Source organism: Falco rusticolus, chromosome 5 (genome assembly GCF_015220075.1).
Source record: "Falco rusticolus isolate bFalRus1 chromosome 5, bFalRus1.pri, whole genome shotgun sequence".
In the NCBI taxonomy this organism is placed as follows: Eukaryota; Metazoa; Chordata; class Aves; order Falconiformes; family Falconidae; genus Falco; species Falco rusticolus.
In genome coordinates this window covers 60,537,095-60,555,077 of record NC_051191.1, presented here as the reverse complement: position 1 = coordinate 60,555,077, position 17,983 = coordinate 60,537,095, and the positions used below count along the sequence as shown (strand labels likewise).

The following is a 17,983-nucleotide window of genomic DNA, read 5'->3' as shown; positions in this document are numbered from 1 at the left end:
AAACCGGGGCAGAAAAGCTCGTGGGGACATATTTAAAGCCTCGCTGGCAGCGCAGTGATCAGAGACGGGAAAATACACCCTGAGGAGTGCCACTGCCACCGCCGCTGCCGCAGCCCCTGGCGAGAACGCGCTCCCTCCGCGCCCTGCGAGGCCGGCGCGCCGCCCCTTCCCCCGACGCGGCTCCGGGGCGGGGCTAACGCAGAGACCCCGCCCCCGCCGGGAAGGGGCGGGGTCAGTCCGCATCGACGCGACTCTTCCGTAAACACCACCCAGCCCATCCCCCGGCCTCCCCCCCGCCTCGGCAGGGCCCATTCAGCGCGGGGGAGTCCGCGGAAGCGTCTTTTTTGTCCCCTTATATTTCTCCCCGCTTAGTGCTCGGGACCGGGCAGAACGAGGAGACACGGGATGTGTCTGCGGGAATAGGCGCAGGCTGATCCAAGTCCCTCGGGCTCGCTCGCCGTAAACAGGCAGGAAAAGGTTACCTGCCCCCCACCCCCGTCAGTAGCAGAGGTGGACGCGCCCAAGGAAGACACTAATAGTCCGGACTGGGTACATAAATCCGGGGGGCTGTTTAAAGCCCCGGTGAGCGCTGTGGAGGAGGGTGAGGTGTTGCTGCTGCAGCCGTTCGGCCGTGGTGAGTGACCTGAGTGAGCAGTGGTTGAGCTGCGCCGTCCGACGACGGTACTGTACGGCACACGGCTCGGTGTTCGGGCACGTACAGGCCATGAGCTGCGGGGTGAGTCCGGGTCCGAGCCGGCGCGGGGGCCGCTGCCCTCCCGTGCGGTGCGGGTGGCTGGGAGGTGGCGGGCTGGCGCTCCGCTGCCCCGGTGGAGCTCCTGCCGCAGCAGGTGGGTTTCGCAGCCCCGGCTCTGAGTCTGTAGGGCACCCCTTGCCCCGTGTCTCTGGGGCTGTCTCCGTCCCTTAGTGACTGGTGTCCGCCGGGACGGTCTCTCACGACGGACGCAGCCGCGAGCTTCCCCCCCGCAGCCCCGCTCCAGCAGAGCAAGGGCATCGCGGTTCCTTCCCCGGGGCGTGCGAGGCCGGGACCCGCGGCGGCGGGCAGCCGGGCTCGCCTTCCCCCGGGCTGGCAGAGAGAGGGTTCCCCCTTCCCTTCTCCCTTCCTCCCCCCCGGGCCTGTCCTTGGAAACGCTGTTTGTTTTGGTCGGCGAGTGCCAAACTCCTGCCTCTGGCAACTGTTAAAAACATGGGGCCGGGGGAGGAGACGGACAGCGAAACAGATGGAGGAAGAGGAGGAGCCGCTGGCGGCGGTGCCGCTCCCCCGCGCCCCGCCGACAGGAGCTGGCGGGGGAACGGGGCGTCGGGGACGTCCCCGGCGACCCTTCAGGGGGTTGTGGCCCCTCGTCACAGCCCGGGTGGGGGGAGCGTTGCCAGAATGTCCGAGGTGTAAGTAACTCCCGTGGCACCCACCTTGCGGGATGCGTGCTCACCTCGCTCTTACCTAGGCATTTTTAAGCCTTCATCAAGACAAGCCTATGTGTAAAGGGAAGAGCTGCGGAGCTAGAAAGCCAAAGGAGTGAAATGTCGGCTGTAAGCTGTGAAAGATGAGGCGTGAGGGGATTCCGTAACTCTTAACAAAGGTTCTTTTCTGCTCCTGTGCTGTGAGTGCTGACAAAGGTGGAGTCAGTGAAAGGGAAACTCGAGCCCAAATGAGATTCAGTTGGTGCCAGCTTGAAGATAGTAAGGATGTAAACCCAGCAGAGTAAACAAAGTTAAGACATTTATAGTGGTAAAACTAGACAGAGCACTTTAAAAGTGTGCATGGATAGAGATACTTACTTGAACAATGCAGAGCTGTGGAGAAACTTTCCTTGAAGATGCTATCTGAAGAAAAAAACCCTTCTGAACTTTTCCCCTTAGGTGCTTCATAAAATAACTTCTAAAACAAGCCTTCAGGAATAAAAAGCATGCTTGTGCTCCTTCAAACTAATCTGATCTTGCAATCTTGATCAGTTCCAAGTGAATGATCAGGCTGGGTGATGTGGTTGACAGTAGAAGTGGAGGATGCCTTTAGGTATCTACAGTATTATATTCATTGCATCTTTACTAAAAAGAAAAATCCCAAACTGTCTTAATTAGCAGCAGAAACCATGATAATTTATTTCTTCCTTGGTAAATTAACTGGAATCTTGGGTTTTGTACATTTTACAAGATATTTTTAGCTTGGTCTTCCATTTAGTGTTTATTCTTAAAAACTGCAAAATAGTGCTGATTGAAAGAAAGCTAACAGGGCAATGAAGCCCACTGTGAAGGTATCCATCCTAATGTAAAAGTAAACATCAGGCGTTTTAATGCAGGAAGAGTAAAGCAAACTGTAACCACAGGGTGACCCTGATAGGTAGGCTATTAAGCTGTGTATTAAAACAACAGCCTAATATGTAATACTTAATGAAGATGATGGTATTGTGTATTCAAGGTGGTGAGTTACAAAGGTGTTGGAAGGCTAAAGGGCTTTCTGAAATTTTTACTTGGGCATTGTATTAATCTAAACTTAAAATTACATGTGAACTTGGCCCTTCATTTGTGAGAAGCTCTATGCTGCCTACAAAAGTATAAGGAAAAGCAGCTATTCCAGTGTATGAGATATATATATAAAATGACTAAATAAGTCAGTTGCCTATTGTTGTAACTAATTAAAAGTGCCCTTTTTGGTTGTACTTCCTTTTGATATGCTCAATTAAGTTTTTTAGCTGTTGGGCAGCAAATTTGAAAACTGTAGATGACATATTCCAGATTCTGCTTATGTATTCATGTATGTTTACTTTTGTGCTTGCTGCCTTGTTTTAACTTTAAAAGTTAGAATTTAGCAGTAATGTTATGAATCTGCAGAATATGCCCATTCTTCCTTACCATTACATTTGAGGAACCCTGGTAGGAAATGTATTACTTTAAGGCAAAGATTGCAATGTTTTTTCAGTGTGTCATCTCCTGTTACATTGTTGAAACTTCTTACTTAAATTAAGCCTTCTGAAGCACTCTACTGACAGCTGTGCTATCTGTGTGTGTAAGAACAGGTATGGTCTCAGAACATCAAAATATGTCATGGGCCTCTTTGAAATGCGAGTATTTGTTGCCAAAAGATGCTTTGCTGGGAATAGTATGTAGAGACTTAATATATTTAGAATTTTAATTTCTACTTTAATGATTTGATTTTCTTGGGAATCAAGATTGGGATAGAAAATGGGATAGAAAATGGCAATGCTGACTTGCCTCCGTGCCTGATTTGGTACTTCTGTTAGGAGCAGCTTGCAAATCTGAATATTTATTACAATTATCATAGTAACGGTTAAGAGGAAGTTCTTGAAATTATGTATAAACTTTGGGGGGTTTTAATGGTCATTCAACTTCAGTGTTCTTAACATCTAGATTGAAGCAGTAGACGCATCTTGAAGCGCTTATACTAGCAGTGACTTACAAGACTTTTTGGGCCAGTACACTGCTAACAACATTAATAAAATCTTTCGATGGACCACATGCAGCATTAACCTTTTGGAGGTTAGTAGTTGGGATTTTTTTAATAAAAATAAAGGACATCTTTCTATGTGATTAAAGCCTGGAAGTAGTGTTCTGATGCTGATCCGGAAACAATAGTGGGAGGGTAATAAAGCTGTGCAGTCTCTGTGGGATTACTGTATTTGAGTGCTTCCACATCAAGAACCTGGAGTGTGTTTGACAATTAGGTTACTTGTCACAACTAGTTTCTAGTTAGTGGTAGCTTTAAGATCTGTCATGCAGATGTTAACTGAAGAAATAGTTTGACTCTTCTGTAACATTAACTAGTGACTTATTTCTAGTTGTAACTTAAATACAACTTCCACACCAAAAATCTCAGCCTTTTTTGTTTTCTAGGTTCTCTTGCAATTCTCAGTCTTGTTTAGTCAATACTGCTTTAAATGTATGCTTCTTTTCAATTGCTTCATAGAAATTACAAAAAATGCTTTTCTAGTAAGAGTTATGATGTTAAAGATCACAACTAATGCTGTAAGCCTTGAACTCATGACCTCTATATCCTGATCAAAAGTCTTACTGGTTTCTCCAGTAAGGTAATAAACTGTCAGCTGTGTTCTTGCTGATGTGCCTAATTCTTTTCACAAAAAACAGCATAAAACATAAATAAGGTGCTCAAATGCATCCTCTTTCCTTTAGGAGAGGAGGAAGAGTAAACATACACTTAAAAAAATGTTAATCACCTCAGTTAACAGGGGAGTACTCATCAGTGTAATACTTCATCAGGTTATAAAGGCCTGTTTAGGATGAGCTGGTAGCCAAAAAATGAAATGCTCTAAGCTGTAAGTAGGTGCCAGCATAAAGAAATATTCATTCTTACTCCCTTTTGTGTCTCTTGACCCAACAATATGTTGATTCACCTAAGTACACGCAAAGATCACCCTTTTGCTGCCAAAAGTGACTTTTCCAAAGTTCAACAGTTGCAAAATGCTGTTTTTCTTGCCTGCTGAAGTTGATGCAATTTAATCATAAATGAAGTTGCATTACTTACACTTGCTAACAAAAAGCATTGTTGGCTATGTCCCTTCATAAAGTCTACTACAGAATGCTTCATGGCCATAATTGAAGATGGACAGCTACTTTTGGTATCTGGGCCAAATTCCTTTGGTAGCAATTACGGCTGACTTCCAGTTTCTCATTTTAATATGGTTATGAACATATTTTTCACTTCCTGTCATACAACTATTAATCATCTCTATCACAGTATGCAGCTGTTCATATTCTCTGCAGTTGCAGATTATCTTCCTGGGAGGCAGTTTCTTTATGTGGACAGAAGCACTATGGAGCATGACACTTCTCAGTATTGCTGTGTATGCTGAATGTAATGTTAGTGGCTCAGAGTTACTGTTTGACTTGGAAACCCCATCTACCCTCATCTGTATGAAGAGTAATTTTGAGGTTTATGCCATTGTTGATCTGATTCTGAGCAAAGACCCACCTAAAGCAGCAGGCTAGAATTTCAGCTGTGCCCTGTCAGAAATGTAGTATTCTGAATTATTTGCCTGTTCTCCCACAGCAACTTTTATGTTTGCTTCACAGTTGTTACACTCCGTGCAGTCAGTTTGTGGAAGGAAGCTAATTGCTAAACATCACTTGGTGAAGTTGAGAGGGGGTGGGGATGGATGGGTATGGTATCATCGTAAGACGCCTTTACGGACATGGAGAGCTTCCAAAACTGACAAGCCACTTTACGGGTTACTGTGGGTAGTCTTTCTTTAAACATAACCAATTTACAGACTCTCTCTAACATAACCATTAAGGTATGAAACAGAAGAAGGTACAAAACCTTCTTGCAGAACAGGTGTAGTTTGTTAATAACTGTGTGATTCTGCATGTCAGGCCAGATTCTTTCTGTAACACCCTTTTAAGAAGGCAGCTACTTGTTCTTAATTAATAATATAATGATCAGTATCTGACTTTGAGACACAAACAAGTAAGTGTTGGTTTTATTGGGAAGTTATTTGTCTTTCCAGGTCTTGTTTACTGTAGCAGCTACAGTGAATCAGAATGCCGCTCAATGATGACCAGAACAGTGATTCAGATTCTTCACGCCTCTCTGAAAGCACAGCTTCTTCTAGCGACTCTGAATATTCAAGACAAAGCTTTAACAGTGATTCTTCAAGCAAACCCAGTTCCCCAGCGTGTAAGCCTATTTCAACCTTACATGCATTGTGCATAGACAGATAAGGCTAACTTATCTCATTTCTCTTTGCTGTCATGGGTAGAACCTGGGATTCTGAATCTCTGTTTAAGAGTATTAAGAGAAAAGCATGGCTTTCTCTCTGCTGTGAAGCAGTGCATCTCCTTGTGTGTGGAACACCACCAGCAGCTGTATCCGTGGGGGTCTCCCTGTGCAGTCCTTCAGAAAGTGTAAGAAAAGTGTGCCACCATGGACATCCTAATCTTGAGCTAATCTTGATGTTGGTAGCAGTTTCCCACTCAACCAGACACTGCTTTGTGCAAAAAGTGGATTTTTTTCTGTTTGCTCCATATGCTTAAAAACCTGTAACTTACAGATTTATAATATCACATTGTTACATTAAATTAATCTCAATTTCACATTTTTCTTTCGTAAATATTAGCATCAAACAGAAAAACACACACACTTGCACAAGGACAGTATTTTGAGTAATGATAAATAAAACGTTGGTTAAGATGTGCTTCATGTTCATGTCTGTAAGCATTCTCAGACCACCTGTACTTTTTAGCATCTAAGTGGAGTCTTACATTAAAGCAAACTTGTTAGTGGAACTGCTGTTGGCAGCTGGCTCTTTGTCTTTGTTACCAGTCTTCAAAGGCTTAATTCAAAATACTAAATTGAATGACAGGGTTTAGAAACTTTGGGAATTTACTCTTGCTTTTCAATGTTGTTGTTAATTGTAAAAAGGGAATGTAACTTACGATGTATCTGCTATGGAACATAAGTGGGGGGTTCTCAAGTCAGTAGCTTCAGAACCTTCTCTACAGGTAATAAAATGCCAATATAGGCATCATGTGTTCACAGTTATAATGGACATCTGGTATCTGTTACTGCCCATGCTTTTGGTCTGGTGGATGTTACAGAACAGTAAATAGGCAATCTGTTGAATGCAAGATCCTGTTTTAAAGAAAAAAAGATATCATAGTTAAGATGTAGAAATATGAAATTGCTTTTCAAAATGTTATGGGGCTTGGGTGGTATTACCCACACACACCCCTGATAAGCTGGGAGTTTCCTGAGTTAGTGTTTTTAGAAGATATAAAGACCTGGTAATCCTACGTTGTTTCTACTAGAGTACTAGACTCTACTTAGCAAGCAGAGCAGTAAAACTTCTAAATATTTTCAATGGCACTTATCAACTATAGTTATTTGGCTTGAATTGATCTTATTTGTTCCAGCAGCAAGCCCTCCTAAGATTATTACATTTGATGAACTGATGGCAGCTGCAAGAAATTTGACAGACTTGACTCTAGCTCATGAAATTGCTGTAAATGCAAACTTTTGCATAAAACATGATGACTTACCACAGAACAGGTAAGAGCCTGAATTTTGCAAAAAGCAGCACTGGGGTTGGGAAGGGGGGAGAACAAACGGAGCAGCAAATAAAAAAAAAAAAAAAAAAGCAAACAAAAAACCTCAAAACATGTTGGGAAGGCTACAGATTTTTATCCTGCACCTCCAGGTGTTGCTGTCAAAGCTATCTTGCTTGGAACAAGTGTTGCAATCCAGCTGAGCTGATATACTGTCTTGGAGCATATTGCTCTGTCTTAAATGTCACGTGGAAGATAAAAGGCTACTGCAATATGAATGCTCATAGTGAAGATGAGCATCAGTCTGTTCTGTGTAGTTCCAAGCCCTGTGGAAAACATGAATGGTGGCCTTCTATATTGTTGTATGTAGTAGCCCATTGGTACCACAGTGATAAGAAGATAGAGGTCATCATGAACATAGCTGTAATATTAGCCCCAGAAGTGATGTGAAAATACCTGGACATCCAGAGGAAGTAAGAAGTAACCTCCCTAATGTATGTAGCTAAAATGGTCTTGCTTACAGACTTAAATTAAAAATTTAAATGCTTAAAAATTACCTTGGTCTTTACTTTGAGAAAACTTACATCAAAAACCGAGGTTTTTTAATTGCCCAAGTCCCTTAACTGGTAATGTCTTATATGACAAAGCACAAAGCTTTCTCAAAAACTCTTCTAACTTGGTATGTTAAGTACTATGGATACAATTTCAATAAGGAAAGGTAATATCTCTTTACCTACATCGGAACTGCCAGCACCACTTTATAAAATACAGGGCCTTTAGGAAAGGCTTGTCAGTCTAGGCCATGTTTTGGGAGCTGATAATCCACAGCCCAAGAAAGATATGGTTGCAGGGCACAACAACTGGTGAGGTGTTGTGTGATCAGGTAAATGTAAAATACTTTTACCAAGGATGAAAGCCAGTTGGGAGTCTTTTCTGTATCTAATTGATTTATGCCACAGCTTTGCAGGCACAGTAAAACAAATTGTACATGAGGCGTTTTGGGATCATTTGGAATCGGAACTGAATGAAGATCCTCCAGAATATGAACACGCTATCAAACTCTTTGAGGAAATTAAGGAGGTAATGTTCCTCCTCTTCTGCACCTCAGTATTGTTTTGTCATCTTAGGTCTGAGAGTCCCTTACTTCACTGAAGGGCCTGCGAACTCAGCCAAGCCAACACTTTCAAGTTCTTTCTTTTAAGTTGAAGCCATGATTATTCAGAACTGCGAACAGGTGTTTATTTATAGTATATTTATATTAACTGTTAATATGGCCACACACACAGTGGCATATCTACTCAGGTTTCATTGTATGGCTGTTTGTTGCCAGTCAGCTCATTTCTCAAAGCTTCACATCTACTAGCCTCTTCCCAGCCACACACTGTGAGTTTAGGGCATAAACAGGAATACAAATGTGACTGCATCTGCCCGCATAGACTTTGTGCAATGATCATAAGGGAGCATACAAACCTTCAATCCTGGTACAATACTAAGTCTTTCAAAATTTTAAGTTAGTAAATGTGTGTTTTACAGGGCAGCTTCCCAGTTTTTGAAAGTCTCACTGTTGACATGCTTTCTGTTTTACTGGCTTTGAGCATTTTTGGAGAAGTCTGCGATCCTTTTAACAGTCCTTTTTTTCCCTGCTACCTTAGATAATGTTCCGTCTTAATGTGTCTTGTTATAGTCGGTCAGCTAAGTACACTTGACGTTAATATTAAAATCTTACTTCATGTTGACTAAGTTGTTTGGTTTTTATTGATAAGCTCTTCATTTTCTTTTCTTTTTTTTTCTCCCCCTACTTTAGATTCTTCTTTCCTTCCTGACTCCTGGAACAAACAGGATTCAAAATCAAATTTGTGAAGTTCTAGATACAGATCTTATAAGACAGCAGGCAGAACACAATGCTGTTGATATTCATGGGCTAGCTAACTACATCATCAACACTATGGGAAAGTTATGTGCTCCAATAAGAGACAATGATATAAAACAGTTAAAAGCAACAGACAATATCGTAGAATTACTGAGGTTGGTATTTGGGTGTGGGTTTTGGGGTTTTTTTTAAGAGTAAAAACCTCTTCTCTGAAAGACTACTGGATAGTGGAAGAGGGTGTTGAAGTCTTAAATTGTGTCAGTTCACATAACACCTGTTCCCAAACCACTGGAAAACTTATTTTTATACAGAAATATTGAAGGGGAAGAGCTATGACATACTGATCAGAATACTATGTGTATCTCTACTTTATAATGAAATGGGTAGAATGCATAAATCAAACACTACCAACTCTGAATATCAAAGCCACTGAACAACAAAAAATGCACTCTTGCAATAATGTGTGTTTCAGAAACTGTTTTTTTTTTTCAGTCTTGTCCGTCCTTACAAAATCTAAGCAGCACATTTGTACTGTTTCTTCTTGAACTGTTTATTGTGTGCTTCCTCTAGGAGGCCAAACTGGGTTTAAAATCTCTTTACTAAAGATCTTTTTACCTGAACTTGAGTAAAACACTTGCATAAAAGGGCAGTTTACTGCTCCTTAGTACACTGAAATATTAAGAGTAAATGGTGGTGGTAGTTCTGATATTTCATTGCAACTTGGATCATATACAGGGACCAAAGCAGCTGGCTCAGAAGGATTGTTTCTCTTGGTGAAATTACAGTGACTATAAGGTTAAAATCTGTTCATTTAGGCTGAGATGTACCAATTGGTATAGTTCTTGAAAACCCTTCTCTTTCTGTTACAGGGTTGTAGCACTTAGCTATATTTGTCAAGCTCTCTGTACTTAATACAATGCTCCTTCAAGTATCCTGAAAGATGGGTAACATGTCTGTTACACTGAAATACCAATGAAGGAGTTTACTTCTCCCAGAATTGAAATTAAAGTACTAATGTTTGTGTACCTCATATGTGTTGGTTAAAATCAATAGACTATTGTAATGGTCAAATCTTAAATTCTTCCTTTCAGACAAATATTCCGTGTTTTGGACCTGATGAAAGTGGATATGGCAAATTACACAATTCAAAACCTTAGGCCATACCTTCAGCGTAATTTGGTGGACTATGAACGAACAAAATTCCAGGAAATTCTTGAAGAAACACCAAGTAGGTATCATGCTATATTTTAAACTTTTTTTTTTTAAAAAAGAACTATTTAAAGACATGCTATAACACCTATCAATTGTAGTTAATTTAGAGGAAAACTTCAATTTCTTGTCTGGATCTAACTAATGCAAATATTCTTTGACAAGCAAGCTACCAATGGGCAATTGCTTAACTTGCTATAAAGTATGTTTATCTGTAATCTGGGGTGCTTTCAGACACATTTGTATTTGCTAAATAGGTCAGTATCTGAAAGAAAAAACCTACAGTGGTTCTTTCTGTCTGGAGGCAGAAGCCCTACACGCTGAAAGATGAGACTTTATATCTTTTTGTATGCCTTAAGTAAATATGTAAAACCAGTTCACGTGCCTGGAAGCTGGAAGGGACAGGATCATTATTTTAATAAACAAAAGGCAGGCTCTGAAAAAAACTTAGATGATGCAAAGTCAGCTTGATCCACTGTTACAGGTTTTGTGTAATATGGCTAAACATTGTTCAGGAAAATTATTTTCCGGGAAGAAAAAGTAAGCTTACTAACATCTGGGGCAGGGGCTTCTAAAATAGGAACCCTGAGCCATTGATATGGCCTGCAGCGTCTACATAGGTAGTCTGAGGAAGAACTCCTTAAAAGCATTTCATTTGCTGTTAATACAGTTTATCTCCCTTCACCTCTACCTTGCAGCCTCCCTGAAGAAGGGGAAAAAATGCTTTGGGATCTCGGACTTTGAGGCTTTTTTTTAACCCCAAAATCTTGGCTGAAGCTTAACAATTTGGGTTTGTACAAGCTAGCTGGAATATTAAGGTGACCAATGGAAAATATTGGTGGGAAAAAACGAGGGAGAGAATTTACGTGTGACTATCCAGCTGTCCACTATGTTTAAATCTTCAGAAGTTCAATATTCCTGTTTGTGTAAAACTTTTTTCCTCCAGGTAGTGTTTATTTTGATGAAAGCATGCAGTAAATCTGTTTTGATTTGCAATGCTTAGGTGCCCTGGACCTCACCACAGAATGGATAAAGGAATCTATGGAAGATGAATTGTCATCCGTTTCTGATGAATCTTCATCATCCCCTGGTGCTGACGGTAGTTCTAAACCAATTATTAGTCCTATACTGGTGCTAAACAATGGCTACTTGAAACTGTTACAATGGGATTATCGCAAAACAATTCCAGAGGTAAGAAAAGTATTTTAGTGTCTTCAGATTTCTAGCTGTATGAAACCATCAGTGTAGTATAATAATCCTGACAATATGTGAAGTATTCTCTTGCACTTAACTATCTGAGTAATAAGTTTAGAGCATATGCTAGTTCCTGAAATAGGAGATGGGCATGCCAACAACTAGAAAACAAAGCAAAGGTTGTTTTCCCTCTTTCCAATCATAGTCTGCTCCATCCTAAGAGCAGACTTGGCCATGATCAAAGGTGGGCCTTGTCCTGACAGCACCTGGGCTTTCTGTACTTCTGAGAGAACTGACTATAGCATCCTGTTTTCCTAACAGCAGCAGGAATTGGTGGGATTACTCTTGCTTTAGAAACAGGATCAGTAAAAGCTTAAAGCCTTCTAAAATAGATATTCACCCTTTCTCAGTGCTCAGGTTTTTTTTCTCCTCCAGCTCCTGATTACTGACCTCTGCAACCTTCCGTAAAGCCAATTTGAAATTGGCCATCAGTGAGGGCTAAAATTGGTATCTGCAGTGAATTCCCTAGCTGTACTTAGGGTGGCCTGGCAGAGAATTTGCTGAATACATGGGGATACTCATAATGCTCTTAGTGGATGGAAGGGGAACCACCTTATTGCCTTCCTTCTAACAGTTTTGAGTAAGAGCTACATACAGGTATCCTCTGATGGATCTAGTTTGTTATACTATGAAATTACTGCCAAACAGTTGAATGTTAATGCCCCTGTGCTTCTCAGTGATTTAGTTAGGATGAACTCTTTCTAACCTAAAATATGTCACTCCAGCCTATATCTTGCTGTGGGAATTACATTCTTGGTACAATCAAATGGCTTTTTGCCTGTAGCAGGCTATGTGTCACTCGCAGAACCTGCTCTGGTGGTTGAACTGGTGGTTGTCATGCACAGTTGTTCATCAGTTACAGATTATGCCATTTTTCAAAGGACAGCTAAATCCAGAAGACTTATTCTGTTTGTAACCTTGATCACCACAATGTCCTCTGGATCCCCTGAGCATTCTGCGTCATGGGTTGAACTGCTCGGTGTAGATTTCTGTCAGCAGTGATGAGGAATAAGATGCAATTCTCAGTTTCTTCTGCACTGGAGGCATTACCTTTCTTCCTGGCACAGGCTTACTTCTGGTACTCGTACATAATGCCACTTTGTGCAATACTACATATTCAGGGAACCTCAGCTGCTGTCTCCTGCAACTTTGCGTATTTGTCATTAAAAACATTAATGCTTCATGGCTAGATCCTATATCCGTCCTTTTCACTGCCTTTCTCCCTCCGTATTCCTAAATTAGTATTATTGTTTCAATTCTAGACTCTAATAACAGATGAAGTTCGTCTTCAGGAGTTGAGAGAAAAGTTCAATCAATTAAAAATTGTAGCTTGTATTTGTCTCATAACAAACAACATGGTGGGTGCAGCAATTGTAGATGTGCCTGATTTTGCTGACCAACTGAAAAGGATCTCTGTTCCTCTTCTTGAAGGCATGAACAAGAAGTAAGGCCTTGTTTTTATCACTCTTTGTATTTTTTACCAATAGGAAATAGCAGGTGGATCTGAAAACTTTTGGAAACAATTAAAATGTCATAGCCAATGCTTGTTAATGATAGGAAGATACAAAACTTTAACAATTTATATCTATATTCCCTTTACAATAGAAGTCCACTGTATGTTAGGCATATGGTGTCAAAAGCTATATTTTAATGAAATCTTAATCTTGATGTTAGTCTACAGAATTTGCAGCCTAGTACTAAAGTTCATTCATATGCTCCTAATACTGGAGAGACTGTGGCAATGCATTCACTAAATTGTCTTGTCAATTGCTTCAAACTTGTAGTTTAGCTACAGCTTAAGCTGTTTGGCTGCCTATTTCTGCTGCCACATGGACTACAAGAAAGTCTGATGTGATCTGAAAGGCTGTCTCAAAATAATTTTCCACTCTGCTTTTCCTTGTGAAATGCTATGCATGTGGCCCAGAAAAGCACCTAAACATAAGGGCAAAATTAAATGGTGTCACTGCTGCACACTTGAAATAATTGTTATTCAAACAGGGAAAAAATTAATGTAGTATTATTATCCAATGGAGATTTGCCCTGTAGATGTACATAAAGCTGCAAAATCAAAAGATAACTTTTCTAAATTCTCATATTGCAGAGAGCAGGTTGGAAGTAAAAGGGAAAGGAGACAAGGCAGGTCACCTTACAACCTATGCTACAGAAACTGCAAAAGTTAACGCTTTGCTCTTTCTTTCTTCCAGAACTTTTGATTTGAAGGAGGCTCTGAATGCTATTGGTGTCCAGATTTGCAGCAAAGTGAACAGGTCTCTAGCTGAAAGAGGTCTTCCTACTCTTAATGAAGAAATGCAGAGTAATTTAATGGGTCAGATTGCTCATATCGTTGAGGAGAATAATCCTGTCAGTTCCTTGATTGGTGAGTAAGATAATAAATAACTGTCCTATTGTATGTGTCTGTAAATAAACTTATTTCCAGCAAGCTTAATCAGCTGAAACCACTTCCTCGCTGCAGTAAAATAGTGGGTCAACTAAGAGTAAGGGAATGTTGTTTACCTGTAGATGGTGTTCTCGGTATGTTGCAGAGCATGGTTAGTCACTGCTAGAAATAATATAAAGTGTCTGTACAAACAGGCCTAGACATGTTAGTCTTTTGGAGAAAAATTTAGAAGAATGAGTAATATTCAGTCTCCCTTCTGTCAGTTCTGGGTTTAAACCTAGTGGGTTTCTCCTTGGAGTCTACTTTGTATTAGGTAATTGTTGCAGCAGATTTATGCTGTGTCCACCCTGTGGGAGCCAACTTTAAGAAGCTTTCAGTATTGTTTCCCACCACAACATGGGCTTGGGAAAGAGTTGGATTTTTTTGCTGTGCTGGCGTACAGGGTGCTTACAAAGTGAGTGTGGCATCATCTTGGTTTACATTTGTTCTGTGCATACTTCAATTTCAGACAAACGAATCCAGTTCTTCATGAGAAGCTTGCTTGCGCTTCCAAGTTTTCAGAAGAATATGCCTACTATGCCAGGAGGCCTTTCTGTGATTCAGACAGAGATGGAGTATGTTGGATCTCAGTATGCAAGCATTGTAAACTTCAATAAACAAGTGTATGGACCATTCTATGCAAACATACTAAGAAAACTACTTTTTCCTGAGGCACCAATGGGGAAAGCAGAAACAGAAACACCTACCAATTAAAAAAAAAAAAGAGACCTATTTCTGTAACCCTTTTTTGCCTTCCAAGACAGTGATCTGACTTCCCCACTAACAACAGCCCACTCAATTGACTATTAGTGAGAGAGGTATTGTAAAATGTATGCAGATAGCTTTTGAAATTCACTGGATGAATTAATTTCATGGACATAGATATTTTAATAGACTACATTTGTTTAACAGATTGTGTCACTTGTAAATAGCCAGTGAGTTCTTAGTTTTCATGGCAAGCATCTATAGTGGGAAAGTGCTGGCAAAGTGTGTACTGTTTTGCCACCATTAAAACATGTTATTTTTCAACTTAAATATATTTACATATAGCAATGCAATTATGATATGACAAAACAATTGTAGATAAAATGTACTGTGCTTACATTGTATTTTTGTAGAGCAACATCTTATAAAACAATTATGTTTCTGAAAAGACTTTAAAGCAAAAAAACATAGCATAACTGCTTTTGTAACCAAAACCAGGTTTATACTAGGCCAAGTTGCGGTACTCCTGCAACTACTGGAACCAGAACTTAGCCTCTGTTACATTAAGGAATGCCAGTATTAAAAGCTGGTTGGAGTGAAGCATTCACCACTTAAAGTAGGAATCATTCAGAACTTCTCAGCTGTAATTGAGATTAATGATAAACACCTAAGAAACATGATGTCGGCAGGGGAGTGGAGTACATTTATGTATATAATGTTTATAAGCATTTTGTTTATCCAGTGGAGGTGATACTGATCTTAATTCTAATCTCTAATATGTGTATGTACTGATCTTTAATCTTGATGGGTATTAAGTATTTTTAAGTTTGGTCTTTCTGACCTTTATTCCTAAAAGCACTTGAGAGTGACCTTAAAGAGTACCACAGAGCAATTTCCCTTTTTATATTCTGTTAGATGAGTATGTTTCAAAACATACTTTTTGGGTTTGAAAGCGAAAACCCAAACGATTAGTCATTCTTGAAAATGTCTTAGATTCATTTTCACTGAGTCTGTGAAAAATACTGCAGTATTCCTTTGGAATAGGCCCCAATACTTAGTTCCCATTTAAAGCATCAAGAGTCTTGCATACAGAAAATGAACAGGCTTGAAACTGAGAAATGTGGAAGTAAACTTCTGTAAGTTTACACAGGCTTTATTTTGCCTATTTCAGATTACTGGGAATAAATACTGCTGGAATACCTATTATAGACATGTTCTTGTCTATGAAATTGAATTGTAATTTACTTGAATGTGACCTTTTTTAATATATTTACCATATAGTCCTTTTAAAATGTCATATATATATAAAAGCTACATGTGGTACAAGTTATATAGCTTGGCTTTAATATTTTATACTACAATTTTTTATGAAGAGACAAAATATTGCCCATAGAAGCTTAATGTGTCACACAAATTGTGTATGTACCTTACTGTGTCTATCATAAAGGTCTAAAAAACTGGGCATTATTAGCACTGTGGTTTTGTAGTCCATTCTTAACAGAGTTGTGAACTCTTATTTAGTAAGGGAAATGACTTCCAGTCAGCTGTTCCTCAGTGTCCAAGGACTTTGGTCACATGTACATGATAAAAAATTCCTTCAAAATGCCTTTTTAGAAAAGAAATATCTCTAGTGCACTTCTGCTCTATCCCTTGTAAAAACTTTGCACAAAATAAAGTTGTATATAAATTCTAAAGGGACCTGTTTCCTGAAGCCTGAAAAACCTGAGAGAAAGGAACTCTTAGAATATAGTAACTGTGCCATTAGGTAAAACAGGCTTGCTCAGATGAATATGACATTTTGATATACAGTTTGAAATCATCAAGACAAGAAATGCATTTCAAAAGCAATTATGGGGAATTAAATCTTAGTGATTTGCTACATCTTTAGAAATACCTGAATTATTTTGAGCTTCAGCCAAAAGGGTTTTATGAACATTTGAAAGTGATTTATAATGTGATTATGAACTTTTTATCATAATACTTTATATGCATTCTATTGTAAAAATAAATATGAAACTGTAGATCTTTAATATACTGGGGAAACTGTCATACTAGTTTTTACCAGTAAATACTCAAAAAATGATAATTCATTGGGGTTTTTTGGTGATTAAAGTGACTTGCAAAGGGCATTTTATAGCATGGCCTATGTTTCAAGTGATTGTTTAATGTATCTTAATTTTTATTTAACGTTTCAAACATGGACATTGCATCTGTTTAATGTTACGTGTTGCATGCTGTTTATGCTACTGTGGCTGAAATGCACTTGCCTCTACTCTGAAGTTGTCCTTGTGAAATAAGATGCCATTCTGTAGCAGCTTTCTTTGTTGAAATACAAATATTTGAGGTTTTATATGCATTAAATTTTGTTTGTGATACCACTGGTAGTGAAAAGTCATTTATGTAAACTTTTAGACGGAATGGATTGTTCACTTCTGAAGATAGATGACCACCCTAATAATATGGTGTGACTTTCTCTAACTTCTAGGTTGCAGCTGGAGTGTAGAGTAGGGGCTTCAGCTGCACAAATTGCATTCAAAACAGTCACTTGCTGAAATCTGATTCCTTGGAAGATGGTTGTATTGGGTTTGCAGGGCAAGGATTTGGTAGTGGCAGGGCTTCAGGGGTGGCTTCTGTTTGAAGCTGCCAGAAGCTTTCCCCATGTCTGATGGAGCCAGTGCCAGCCAGCTCAGAGATGGGCCTGTCACTGGCCAAGGCTGAGCCAATCTGCAATGGTGGTAGCGCCTCTGGGATAGTGTGTTTAAGAAGGGGGCGGGGGGGGAAACCCCACTGTGCCATAGAAACTGCAGCCAGAGAGAGGAGTGAGAATGTGAGAGCAACAATTCTGCAGACACCAGGGTCAGTGCAGAAGGGCAGGAGCTTCCCCTGCAGCCTGTGGCGAAGCCCACGGTGAGGCAGGCTGTGCCCCTGCAGCCCATGGAGGTCCACGGTGGAGCAGATACCCACCTGCAGCCCATGGAGGGCCCCATGCCAGAGCAGGTGGATGCCCGAAGGAGGTCATGACCCCATGGGAAGCCCATGCTCGAGCAGGAGGACCTGTGTCCCTGCAGCAAGAGGATCTCAGACTGGAGCAGGTTTGCTGGTAGGACTTGTGACCCCATGGGGTACCATGCTGGACCGGTTCCTGAAGAACTGCAGCTCATATTGGAGCAATTTGTGGAGGACTGTGTCCGGTGGGAAGGACCCTATGCTAGAGCAGGGGAATAGTGTGAGTCCTCTAACTGAGGGGGAAGAAGCAGCAAAGTGGGATGAACTGACTGCAACCACCACTCCACAGTTGTCCTGTGCCACTGATGGGGAGGAGGGAGAGAAAACTGGGAGTGAAGCTAAGCCTGGGGAAAAGGGAGGGGTGGGGGGAAGGTGGTTTTAAATTTTGGGTTTATTTCTCGTTATCCTACTCTGATTTGATTGGCAATAAATTAAATTTATTTCCCCCCGTGTTGAGTCTGTTTTGC

At 40.5% G+C, this 17,983-nt stretch overlaps 1 protein-coding gene across 9 annotated transcripts; it reads left to right on the top strand.

Moving 5' to 3' along the window:
• Nucleotides 1-281: 281 nt before the first annotated feature.
• Nucleotides 282-16,888, top strand: TCP11L2 (t-complex 11 like 2). Of its 9 annotated transcripts, none has more exons than XM_037388711.1 (11): nt 283-634; nt 3,385-3,513; nt 5,499-5,668; nt 6,904-7,039; nt 7,995-8,115; nt 8,840-9,060; nt 9,997-10,133; nt 11,118-11,305; nt 12,631-12,812; nt 13,573-13,745; nt 14,275-16,888. In XM_037388711.1, exons 3-11 carry the CDS (start codon nt 5,533-5,535, stop codon nt 14,517-14,519), a joined length of 1,539 nt encoding a protein of 512 aa, XP_037244608.1. In that variant the 5' UTR covers nt 283-634; nt 3,385-3,513; nt 5,499-5,532; the 3' UTR covers nt 14,520-16,888. The 9 variants fall into 9 exon arrangements, with proteins under 9 accessions (XP_037244611.1, XP_037244610.1, XP_037244608.1 ...); XM_037388715.1 differs by having other exon boundaries at nt 283-736; nt 6,907-7,039; XM_037388710.1 differs by having other exon boundaries at nt 283-736.
• Nucleotides 16,889-17,983: the final 1,095 nt, after the last annotated feature.